The sequence below is a fragment of the Symphalangus syndactylus genome, chromosome 6, assembly GCF_028878055.3.
Source record: "Symphalangus syndactylus isolate Jambi chromosome 6, NHGRI_mSymSyn1-v2.1_pri, whole genome shotgun sequence".
Taxonomy (NCBI): Eukaryota; Metazoa; Chordata; class Mammalia; order Primates; family Hylobatidae; genus Symphalangus; species Symphalangus syndactylus.
Genome location: NC_072428.2, coordinates 21,035,472 through 21,048,471, shown reverse-complemented (window position 1 = coordinate 21,048,471; position 13,000 = coordinate 21,035,472). Strand labels below are relative to the sequence as shown.

At 42.1% G+C, this 13,000-nt stretch overlaps 1 protein-coding gene across 4 annotated transcripts in view; it reads right to left on the bottom strand.

Annotated features, from left to right (window-relative positions):
- Window positions 1-13,000, bottom strand: part of SLC1A2 (solute carrier family 1 member 2) — a 168,904-nt gene that overhangs the window by 48,948 nt on the left and 106,956 nt on the right. For all 4 annotated transcript variants that reach the window (XM_055281935.2, XM_055281933.2, XM_055281931.1 and 1 more), the window contains exons 5-6: window positions 11,866-12,034; window positions 7,326-7,452 (exon numbers count right to left, since the gene is read on the bottom strand). In XM_055281935.2, the coding sequence (XP_055137910.1) occupies window positions 7,326-7,452; window positions 11,866-12,034 (296 nt within the window). The remainder of the gene's footprint in view (window positions 1-7,325; window positions 7,453-11,865; window positions 12,035-13,000) is intronic.

Genomic DNA, 13,000 nt, shown 5'->3' with positions numbered 1-13,000 from the left:
AGGAACCTAATCCTGAAGGAACTGATTTGTAACTGACCCAAATTAGTTAAACTAACATTAGCAGAGCTGCTCTCTTCCCATATGATAATCTAGCCTGAAGCTCCCACTTTTCCTTTCCGTGGGGTGCAGGCTGGTCAAGTCTGAGTACTGCTTCCCTAGACATTAGGGAGTCTGCGACAAAGCTGTGCTCATGTCATTAAACCCTCAGCTCTCGCACCATTTTATATTCTGCTGGTGTGTCCATAGTCACAGCATCTTATAAATTATCAAGGTAGTCTCAGGGACCAGCACTTCATTCACTGAGACTGTAAATAAGCAGAATGAACCTTCCTATAAAGCCAAAAAGCATTTATCTTCATAAAACAAGGGATCAATGTGTTCCCAAGCACCAAGCACCCTTTAAAGATGTCCAGAAAAACACAAATATAAGCTGTTTTGGGTGCCATTCAATTTTCCTTCTCTCCTGGGACGAACAATTTGTAGAATGGAGAGAAAATGCTTTCAAGGCTCTTTGCCAAAAAAAGACTAGCTATAGAGTCTCCTGGAGAATGCATTTGGGCCACAGACAGATGGACTAAAGAGAGGTAACAGTTTACCTCTGGGGCACTTAGCCAGTTGAGAATAGCATGAGCTCACATTGTAAATGGAGAGTGTTAATCGAAGGCCAGAAAGTGAAGTGTTAGGGTTTATAAATATGGCAAGAAGAAGCCCTTGCTAATCCAAACACCTTCATCCCCGGGAACAGGATGAGCATTAAGTAGAAGAAAGTAAGAACGTTTGTTCTATGAAGTCTTTTAGGGCCATTACTTTCTTGTGCCTATTTTTATTTTATTTATTTTTTATTTTATTTTTATATTTTGAGACAGAGTCCTGCTCTGTTAGCCAGGCTGGAGCTCAGTGGCACCATCATTGCTTGCTGTAACCTTGACCTCCTGGGCTCAAGCAATCCTCTCACCTCAGCCTCCTGAGTAGCTAAGACTACAAGTGTTTGCCACCATTCTCAGCTAATTTTTGTTTATTTTTATTTTTGTAGGAGTTCTCACTATTTTGCTCAGCTGGTCTCAAATTCCTAGCCTCAAGCAAACCTCCCACCTCAGCCTCCCAGAGCACTAGGATTACAGGTGTGGCCGACCAACTGCACCCATTTTTAAAGCAAACAACTTAGGCCTTCACTCCGAAACTGGGGCTTCTGGGTTCCTGGGTTTCCATATCAATGAATTACCTAATTGAAAATAACATTCCATGGAAAAGGATGGGCAAATGCCCAGCACCCAAGGCCATCACTCAAAGCTTCTGAGATGAAGCCAGCAACCAAAACCACAAATCAAAGTGCATAAAGAGGCTGAGGGCTCCACGGAGAGTTCTGAAGCCAAATAATGCCCAGTGATTGTTGGTCCAGTTTCCACGTGAGAAGGACATGGCTGGAGAGCTGGGGAGAGGGAATGGCTCCCATGCTGCTCTTAGGCTGTTCCTGTTCTCTGTTTTCAGGGCCACAGATTCATCCAGGACTGGCCTGTGGAGTCTTTTTCTTACTACTATATCCATTCTAGCCTCCACCTACTTTGTCTCTAAGCCCTTGCCAGCCTAAGATGCCCCTCGCAGGACTCCACAAACACACTCATCTACAGCCGGCAAGTACCTAGAATTCAGTCGGTGTCCGGGTGTCAGAAACCACCAGCTTCCTGTTAACAACTCCCTGGCTTACCCTGGGCGTACCTAGGCTTACCTGGGCTTACCTGGATTCCCTGGGCTTACCACATACCTATGGAGTCAGAATGTCCTGGAGCTGGCCTTGGGGCGTTTATATTTTAAAGAAGCTCCCCAGGTAATTCTGATCTGTTTGAAACCCAGTATTTCAAGAAACAGAAATCTTAACTGCAACTGATGAAATGCAGATATTACTTGGTGACCTTTCGAAACCATTTACCTTAGCTCCAACTACTTCAGGATCTTTGAGGTCTTAACCCACTGGAATAATTCATTTGGGACTTTCAGGCCTGGGACAGATGATGGGACAGACACTTGGAGTGGAGGTAAGCTGAGGGACTTTCTCAGCCCTGCTGTGAAGCACCTCTGGTTCTGTCCCACACGTTTCCAATAGCTTGTCAATAGAGCTAAACACACATTCCAAGAGTTGCTGAAAGGTGTTGTCTGTACTCAGAAAGTATTACAAATCTTCATCTTTCCCAATCCATTTAGAGATAGGTGTTCCAGCTACCCAAAGAGTGATTTTTGTTAAAAGTTACCATTTGTGGATTAGAACTTTTCATCAAGACAGAGTGACAAGCAGTTTGTATAGCCTCCAGGTTTATCATTTCTCCAGAGACTTCCTTTTGCAAGCAAATGAAATTCCAACCCATCAAGGTGGCCTGCAGGACCCTGGAGGATCTGCCTCCTGCCCACCTCTCCAACTTGACCTCCTTTTGCCCCCTTTCACCAACCACACTGCAGCCTCTCTAGACCTTTGTTCTGACCCTCAAAAGGCTTTCCCTGCCACTTCTTCCCCTTGGAATATTCTCCCCTCAGTTCTTCACCAGGTTGCTTGGCTCACTCTGCAGGTCTTCGTTAAAGGTCACCTTCCCAGACAGCACCACGTGGCCCATCACTTCTACCCCCATCACTATCTCTTGCTATTTCATGGCACTTATTACTATCTGAATTAGTAATAAGTGCTACAAAGACAATTTGCTACCATTTGCTCCCTTTTGGCTTTCCCTCTCTCCTTTTCCTAGAATGTAAGCTCCACAAGGGCCGGAACCTTTCTCTGTCTTATTCACCATTATCTCACCAGTACCTAAAATCATTGCCTGCACAGAATAGAATATTTATTGAATGAAAAAAAAATGGATGGATTGACAAAGATTCTTTGTTTGACCAAACTCTAGTTAGGCGTCTGAACCTTCTTCTGGCCTCTTCTAGGCTCTTTGCTAAACCTTCCTTATAAAATCCGGTTTAGCAAAAAACTCATCTAAGTCAGGTTAGCAAGAACCTCCATCCTCAAAATCTGATCAACCTCAAATCTGATCGGGTTCTTCATCCTCCCCTGGACGATGTTTGGTCACCCTGTGGCCTTCAGCTAGAATCCTGTGGGGTTGGTTTAGCCAAAATACTCCTTACCCCAGACCATCCACTGCCCCCACCTTGCTCCATGGCTATAAATTCCCACTTACCCATGTTGTACTTGCAAGTGAGCCCGATCTCTCTCTCCCACTCCAAAATCCCATTGCTGTGGTCCCTGTGCTCATTGCAACAATCCTGAATAAAATCTGCCTTACTGTGTTTTAACAAGTGTCATTGAATAGTTTTTTATTTAACAGTGTGGATGGATGGTGGTTTATTGGAAGAAGGAATTGGAAGAGTAGGCAGAGATTTTACTTCTCACTTTATGTTTTTATAGGGGTAAGATTATGAAACATTTTACTTTCTGTTTAAGTTTTTCAAATTTTGAAAAAAATGTTTTAAATAACTTCCTAAGAAAATGAGGATATGAAAATCATACAAAAATTAAGGGGTTTTCAGGTTTCTTAAAAAATTCATGAACACAGAGATACAAAGGATATGGATTGAATTGATGATAATATTGGTAACAGCAAACAGCTATTACTATAATACTAATCCATGTAAAGTGCTTAGACAGTTCCCAGCACAAAGAAGGTGCTTCATGACTGTTGGTCACAGCCTTAATTCTCACAGCAACCTATGGCCTGGATTCTAGAATCATCCCATTTTACAGATCAGAATATCGGGGCTTAGAGTGTGTCTAACTTGCCTAAAGTCACACAACTTGCAATAGGAGAATCCTGGATTCAATCCAGTCTGAAGTCAAAAAGAAATTGATGTAGGTATCACTTCTGTACAGCTCCATCACACTGGGCAAGTCAACCTCTGTGCTTAGTTTTCTCATTTGGTAAATGGGTTCACAAAAGCACCTATTTTTGTTCAGTACTATTGTGAAGAATAAATGAGCTAATGCATGTAAAACAATTGGAATAATATTAAGTATTTAGCAGGAATTTGGTAAATTTAAGTTATTTAATAATAATTGTTTCCTCAGTAATAAATGGGTTAGTACATGTACTGTAACTGAAATAGTACTGAGCATACAGTAAGAAGTTAGTAATTCTAATTTATAATTTAATAATAAAAAGAATTATTATAATCTTTTCAATGTTATATGCTGCTATTATTACTATTATAACTGCTACATAGAAAAGAATATAAAAGAATTCTGATTTTTTAAGCTTTGAGGGGTCAGTTAAAGAGTAGTTAACTGTTTTATCCAGAACCTTTTTACACACATCATTAGCAAATACTGATGCTGATGAGGCAGTGAAAGAATTAAAGAAATGTGTAGAATTGGCATCTCATGTCATGTGACATTGTCCTGACTATGAGCCTAGATGAGGTAACCAAACAGCTGTCAGAAATCATTCTAAGGTCTTATTCCTGCCTCACAACCACTTTTTACCTCCCAAGATGATAATAAGTATTTAGGAGTTCTGGTTTCAATGAATGGGAAACTTCTTAATTCATACCACCACCCTCCATCTCTGGGGAGAAGGGAGGCTACACTTCATCCCACTGACTCATCTGATGTCCTAGAAGATTCCCTTTCCTGCAAGGGTTTAGTGGAAATCACATTGGTATGGACATAGGAAGGACACACACATTGCCCATATTATTGGCATCATATTACAGGAATACGGGCTGCATATCTGGCATAAGGATGCGTAATCTGCTAGAAATTCTAGGAAACAATGGAAAATTCTAATGTTTAAGCAAGAGACTTATTCTGCATTGTGTATTATGTACTAAAATCTCAACAGACTCAGATGAATCTGAAGGACTTAAAAAATGTGTTTTACATTTGGATGTGGTGGTTCATGCCTGTAATCCCAGCACTTTGGGAGGCCAAGGCGGGCAGATCATAAGGTCAGGAATTCAAGACCAGCCTGGCCAACATGGTGAAATCCCACCTCTACTAAAGATACAAAAAAATTATCTGGGCATGGTGGCACATACCTGTAATCCCAGCTACTTGGAAGGTTGAGGCAGGAAAATCACTTGAACCTGGGAGGCAGACGTTGCAGTGAGCTGAGATCGTGCCATTACACTCCAGCCTGGCAACAGGGCGAGACTTTGTCTCTCTCTCTCTCTGTCTCTCTCTCTCTCTCTCTCTCTATATATATATATATATATGTTTTACAACGCTACCATATTCCCAAATCTTCATACAAAAGAAATATCCAGAAATCTAGAATTGCCTGAGAAGCTGAAGGTTCAGTACAATCATAAAAGAGAACATGATGTTATTTCACTAGCATCCTTTCTATGTTTTAAAAGCACCATAAAACAATGATCTGAACAAGCCAGGTCTGTTAAATATGGTTCATGAAATAGTGAGGAGTATCTGCTTGATCTGATATCTTGGAGTTTTCAGCTATCCAACTCATTCCTAAAGTTTTAGTAACAATTGACTACAGGCACAGCACCATGTTTGGTTCTGTAGAGATAAAAAATAAGAACAGATTTTTGCCCTTGTGAGGTGGGGTGGGAGACAAGAAAAGGAGGAAGAGAAAAAGCAGCTGGAATTTCCATGAAAGACACCTACAGAAAAGTAGAAAAGGATCAGAAGAGGTTTGGCAAAGAAGGTGGGTAGGCCTGGAACATGCAGAGATGGGGAATAGGTAACCCAGAATTCCTGTGGAAAACAGAACACAGGTATTACTTGGTCTAAGAGTGGTTTTATTTTTTTCTAGACAGACATACAGGACCACCCTAGAGACCTGAAACAAACGCAAGTAAAAAACTTTCTGTCTGATGGATATGGGACACCAAAAGGTTCCGATGATTGAAGATGACAGAGCTTCCACAATGAGAGAGTAGGTACTCATGCTCTCCTAGGCTCCCCTAGATTTCAGAGTCACTGACTATAAACACATGTGAAATAAAGGGGAAACAATATTGCTTAGACGATCCAAACCAAAAAACCTACCTGCTTATGCATCAAGGGTTTTGATACCCATATGAACTACAGCTCTTCCTCTCCCTAGCTATGATCGTCTTAGGCAAGTTAATTATTAGGTTGGTGCAAAAGTAATTGTGGTTTTTCCCATTGAAAGTAATGGCAAAAACTGCAATTCATAAGTTGAATTCATATGTCCCCCAAATTCATATGTTGAAACTTAATTCCCAGGGCAGTGGTGTTAGGAGGTGAACCATCTGGGAGGTGATTAGGTGATGAGGGCTCTGCCCTCTTCAGTGGAATCAGTGCTCTTAATAAAAGATGCTCGAGGGAACCTGTTTTCCCCTTCTACCATGTGAGAGCACACACAAAGGTGCCAACTACAAGGAATAGGCCCTCCACAGATACCAAATCTGCTAGTACCTTGATCTTGGACTTGTCAGCCTCCAGAAGGGCGAGCAATAAATTCCTATTGTTTATAAATTACCCAGTCTAAGGTATTTTGTTATAATAGATGGAAAGACAAAGACTGTGTAAAAGAGACCCCAGAGAGCTTTCTGAATCTCTTTTCATGCTGAGCGAGGTGGCTCATGCCTATAATCCCAGCACTTTGGGAGGCCTAGGTGGGAAGATCACTTGAGCCCAGAGGTTTGAGATCAGCCTGGGTAATACAGTGAAATCCTCGTCTCTATAAAAAATTTTCAAAAATTAGCTGGGCATGGTAGTGTGCACCTGTAGTTCCAGCTACTTGAGGGGCTGAGGTGGGAGGATCACTTGAGCTACAGTGAGGGAGGCTGAGGCTGTGGTGAGCCATGATCACACCACTGCACTCCAGTCTGGGTGATAGAGTGGGACCCTGTCTCAAAAAAATTATAATAGAATAAAATTCAAATAAAAATAAGTAAATATCTTTCTAACTGTGGATACAATGAGAAGTTGGTCTGCAAACTGGAAAAGGCCCCTTATCAGACCCAACCATACTGGCACCCTGCTCTTGAACTTCCAGCCTCCAGAACCATAAGAAAGAAATTTCTGTTGTTTCCAAGTCACTCAGTCTTTGGTACTTTGTTATAGCAACCCAACTAAGACAGTTACGTAAAAATATACAACCCATTCTCAACTCGCTGGCCATACAAAACAGAGAGTAGGTTAGATTTGGCCCAAGGGGCATAATTTGTCTACGCTTGTTCTAGGGGAAGCTCCAAAAAAGATATTTTCATCCCTTTCTCAAGGTCTTTCTGGAAAGACATTTGATCAGCCCATGCCAACTTCTTCCTGCAGGGAGAGCTCCAGTATCCTCTGGGGACCCCAAGGCTTTCTCAACCCACTGCTAAGAAGAAGTAAGAACAAGGCCACTTACCACATGATCATGATCACTAACTTCATTACAATCTCATTCAAAATGTTGAAGAAATCCACCATCAGCTTGGCCTGATCTCCCATCTTCCCCATAGCGATGCCAAAAGCAATGAAAAACCCTATCAGACCTGTTGGGTGAATCACATTACACAAAAGGACAAATTACAAAGAATGTATTTTTTCTCCCTCATTCTTTACCATTCCCAGTGTATGGAGCCATGTTCTCACTGCTGGTTACCCTATGAATTAGACATTAAAAGAACAAAGCATTATATTTGATACTGAATGTAACTTTCCCCTGGATAATTATGGATTTCCTGAACATTTTCCACACGAGCAAGTTAAACTGTAAGCAGTGTTAGGTCCTTGAAGAAAATGTATTCATTTTCATTCCAAACTAAAAGGTGCTCTCTTCTCCCTCCCCTCACTTATGAAATCATGTGTAGGCAGATTCCTTTATTACACAGATCAACGAGGAAAAGCCTTTTGGAACTTGGGGATTATCATGCAAACTTTGGAGCCAATATTGGAATAGCAGAGACCAATTAGCCAATAAATTCTTTGCTAGTGTTACATCTAGCTTGTTACGGTATTATCCCAAATCAATGCATGGCTGGTATGTTTCACTCTTACAAAATCCTAAATGTAAAATTATTTTTTATTACTACACACATAAAATGACAGAGAGAAAAAAATACTGAAAAATCAAAGGGAAAACAATAAGAAATCCGAAATTCCATTTTATCTTTTTTTAAATGTAATGTTATTTATGAATTTGTCATAATTCTTTTCATGACTGAAATGGTTAGAATGCTTTTTTAAATTTTGTTTATTTTTTCAGGATCATAAAGACAGAATATAGATTCACTGTCAGATTTTGCTAGTTCCTAGACCCTCCACTCTCTTCTTCCTTTACTTGACATTCTTGACTTGTATCTAAGTCCAGCTTCACATCAGCCTTTGGGGTCAATCCTAACCCCAGGAAAGATTTAAGGAGCTTCGTCTCTGCCCTCTTCATGTCAGCATCACATTGCACTAGGTCTTGGACCAACTCCAATACCCAACCGTGAGTCTTACTTCTGTGTTGGTTTTACCTCATCCCCTGCGCCTGAGGTCCTGGGAATCTGCCCTACACTTTAGTTCCTCCAAGGCTAGGCCTGGCTTTGCTCTTCCTACCACTCCTGTTGGTCCCTTCCGTTCTCTCCCTCGGTATCTCACTCTCAGGCCTGCAGTCTCACCCCAATGCATCCAGGGACTGGGGCACATTGTGTGGCTTACAGGTGTTTCCAGTACTGCCTGGGGGCTATCTGGATTTCTAATTGCCAATCCCCATGTGCTTCCTGACCTCTGACCCCTGATCTAGTATTGCCAGTCTTGAGGTCTCAATTCTTACTACTTACATGTTCATTAAATCAGTGTTGCTATGTCCTTGGCTACAGGACTTTGCTTGCCCACCTGACTTGTTCTCTGACTCTGAAGTATGAGCCGTCTTCTCTTTCCTCCTCTTCTCCACACCTAACCTGCTCAATTTGTCAGTCCTAATTTCCAGTCCCTCCCTATTATATCCAGTTTCCTATGGTGTCCAGTTATGCCTAAAGTCTTAACCCATACTCAGTAAATTTTAGCATTATAATTTGATTCTATGAGAACAAAATTCCTTCTCTCTGAACCTTTGACTTTACTCTTTCCCTAGTCATCTAACTCACTAACCTCTTTACACCAAGCACATAACAACCCAGATTGTCTAACTACCCTTTGCTGGATCCTTTCTATCTTCAGCAAAAAGAATCCATCTCTTGCACTTGGGGTTGCTAATGCTTCACATTTAGTATCTCCTCTTTTTGCTCTCAGCTAGAAAGCTTGACAAATGACTTCACAAGTGAGTTATTGGTCTGGAAAGACAAAGGCTTAGGGAAGATTAGATCCAGGACAGAGGGAACTAGTTCTGCAGTAATGTACAAAATCAATTTCAGGCCATTCCCAAGTCCTTCTCTCAAGCCCATGGAGAGGAGTCTGCTACGTGGGAGGTGAGAGAGAATCAATCTGAATATTCTGGCTGAGAATAGCTCATATTACTTGGTTAATTTCATTTGAAATTAAGAGAAAATGCCCGAGGTATCAAGGTCCCAAAGAACCGGAATAAAAAAAGCTCCATTCATTGTCAGCAGAAACTGGCCATATCTATGACAGATAGGTTTTTAAAGGAAGAGTTGGAGTTGATTTAAGCAGTTGGGAGAGGGTGGAGCCCAGAATTGTTTCTAGAGGTTTTTTAGGAGAGAAATGGTTCCTTAAAGAAGTGGGAGTCAAGAGCTGGGGTTGTATCTTCACTTATTGCAAGTGCTTAATCCTCGGGACTTTCCAAAGCCAAAAAACAGAAAGACAGCAAAACAAACAAATAAAAAAGCCACTATCTCCACCCTCAGAAGACCGTGGAAAGAACCTTATTTCAGCCATGATTTGTAAATGGGAAGTTTCTCAACAGTCTAACTTCCCTTGGCTTTCCAGAGCCTTGATCTGCACTTGGATGGAAACCATATTCAGCTTGCAATTTTTCTCTGTAAACATTGCCTAATTGAAATTGCTCACTGGAACGGGGGTGTTCCATCTGAACAAAACCCTCTTGGACTTGGCCGCTGGTGTTACAGAGTAGTGAGTTGTGTTGAAACTCCCCAGCAGAGCCAAAGGTCCTGTGGCTTCCCAGAATCCACCAAGACTCTGGAAACAACCAGGAAAGTCTTTGAATGATTCACGCCAAAGCCCTGGCCCCATTGTTCATGGCCTCAAGCTCCTCCAGAGTATGGAGAAGACTGAGGAACACTTTGACAAAAGGGGTTGGGTGTTTTAAGTTATGACCCACCAGAAAAGACCATGGGGGAGTTAGGAAGGTCCTGAAAGGGACGTAGATAGCTGGACAGTGAGGAAGAAGAGCTGCTCGGTGGTGGGTGCTGGGGATATTTGCAAAATCTCCCCAGAGGAACTCTCCTTCCTACTTCTCGCTCCTTCCACCTCTCACCTCCCACTGGTTGTTAAACAATGTTTATTGATCTTCCATTGCCCAGCAACCTAGTCAGCTCATCTCTTCCCTCACTCTCACTCACCCAACCTGCTTCCTGCCAGGCCAAACAAAAAAGATCCGCTTCTGCTTCTCAGTGACTGTGCAATTCTGCTCCCTCTCTCTCCTCTTTCTCTCTACCATTCTGGATGGCTAAGGAATAGGCTTACCAAATTTGGAACAAACAAACATGACACTCAATTACTTTTTGAATTTCAGGTAAGCAATGAATACTTTTTTTTTTTTAGTATTATTATGTCCCATGCAATATTTTTGACATACACTAGAAAACTATTTGCTTTTTACCTAAAATTCAAATTTATCCGGGCATTCTGTATTTTACCTGACAACCCAACTAAGGAGACAAGGCCATGTGATATTTTAGATGACAACGTGAAACGACTACTGAGCTCATTCATCTCTAAGCAGCTGTCATCCAAACCTTTAGAAATTGTGCTCGGATAAATAAACATACTTCATCCATCCAGATTCACCATTTCTCCCAGGTTTTGGCCAAATGCCCCTATTTCCTGTCTAGGACACCATTCTAATGGTGGATGGAGGTTATGGAAGGGAGTGGACCCACTGAGTGGGAGGGGAGCAAACTGGGCAGACTAGAGCCTCTCACATGGTAATAAACCTCTGTCCCTCATGGAGGTATTTTCTTACTGAACTCCTCAGCTCTCCACCCACTTTGAATAATGATCAGAGCTCATATGGAGAGAGCACATGGCATGTGCTACTGTGCCCTATATGCACAATCACATTTCATCCTCACAGTAATCTACAAAATGGATGCCGATCCCATTTCCATTTTACAAATGAGACTCAGAGAAATGGAGTAACTTGCCCAGGGTCAGATAACCAGTAAGTGGCCCATACTGGATCCAAACCCAGGTCTGCCCAACTGCAGAGCCCAAAAACCTCTAGGATGGCATGCTAAGAAGGCACCGGGCTAGGAGAAAGGGCTCACTGGGATCCCAGAAAGTAAAACAAGATAATCTGTAAAGCTCCTTTGGTACCTACTCCAACACTTTACAGTCCTGGTAGCGTCGCATTTGTTTGCAGACTGAGGGCTGCGGTGGTCCAGCCTCCGCACCTAGCACAGCACCAGTACATGGGGGCAGCTTTTAAAAAATGCTTAAGAAATAAAAGCAATGGATGTGTCACTTAATAACACAGAGAGTCAGAGAAAGTGACTTTCTAACACCACACAGAGAGTCAGGGAATGTGCCCAATGACGGTGAGCTCCCTCCTTTTTTCCCCATACCCAGCTTCTTGCTGCTCTGTCCCCTCATGGTCTCCTCTGCCCTTCTCTCTCTTCCTTAAATCTCTCAGATCTCTGTCCCAGTGACCCTCAAATTGCTCCCCAGAGACAGCCTCCTGCTCCACCTAGAGGACAGCCGAGTCATGAGTTTTCTGAAAAGGGAGTGCAGGATAGCCCAGCCATTGCCAGGGAAGCAGAATCCCGGACCACCAGCTGGCCTACCTAAGACGTTCATTCCATCCTTGAACTCCAGGCCCTTCTTGATAACCATCTTAGTCTCCTCTGGCACCTCAGTCACAGTCTCGTTCAACAGAGAGACAACAGCGCTGGTTGCGTTGGCCTCCTCGTCTGGCGGTGGTGCAACCAGGACTTTCTTCGTCACTGTTTGAATCTAACAGAGTGAAGGAAAAAAGGCATAGAGTTGAGGTTTGGCCTATAAGGTGAAAAAAGAAAAGACTGGCTACTCATATATTTTAAGGTTCCCAACAGGTTAACAATAATTAAGAAATGCCAAAGCAAGGTTATGAAAACTGGGGAATATTTTATATGTCTATATTTACAAAGTGGTGTTTTATTATACACAGTGAGATACAATTGTCCTAATCACAGATAATTACAGAATTTTTTATTTGTGCAAATTTATGGGGTACATGACACATTTTTTACATGTATACAATGTGTGATGATCAAATCAGGGCATTTAAGGTGTCTATCATCTGAGTACAATGCATTTTTTAAGTACAGTCATCCAACTCTGCTATCAAACATTGCATGAATTCCTTCTATCTTTCTGTATGTTTGTGTCCTTTAAGCTACTTCTCTTCATCCTTTCCCTTCCCCCCACTCACCCTTCCTAGCCTCTGTTATCTATTTTTCCACTATTTTCCCATGTGTTCAAATATTTTAGCTCCACATATAAATGAGAAATGCAATATTTGTCTTTTTGTGCCTGGCTTATTTCACCTAAGATAACGACCTCCAGTCTTACCCATGTTGCTGCAAATGACACGATTTCATAAATATAGAATGCATGAAAATAGTTTGCAAATGTACTATAAGTACTGTAGTCAATAATAGGACACAGGCTTAAACTTGGGGGATAAATGTCTTCTTTCACTCCTATGGTTGTAGCTCAAAAACAGTATGAAATGTCTAACTTGGATGCTCTTCCTAATTGTGAGACCCAGTTAGATGGTCCTTCCAGTTGTGATGGTCCTTCCAGTTGTGATGGGCCCTGGGTCTGGTTAAGAATAGGAAGCTTTGGCAGGGGTCAGATCAGCAACTCATGATCCACCTGTTTTCCCCCCTACCCGGTCCCCACTGGACAGGGGCATCACAGGCTGCCTCAGTTTGGGCT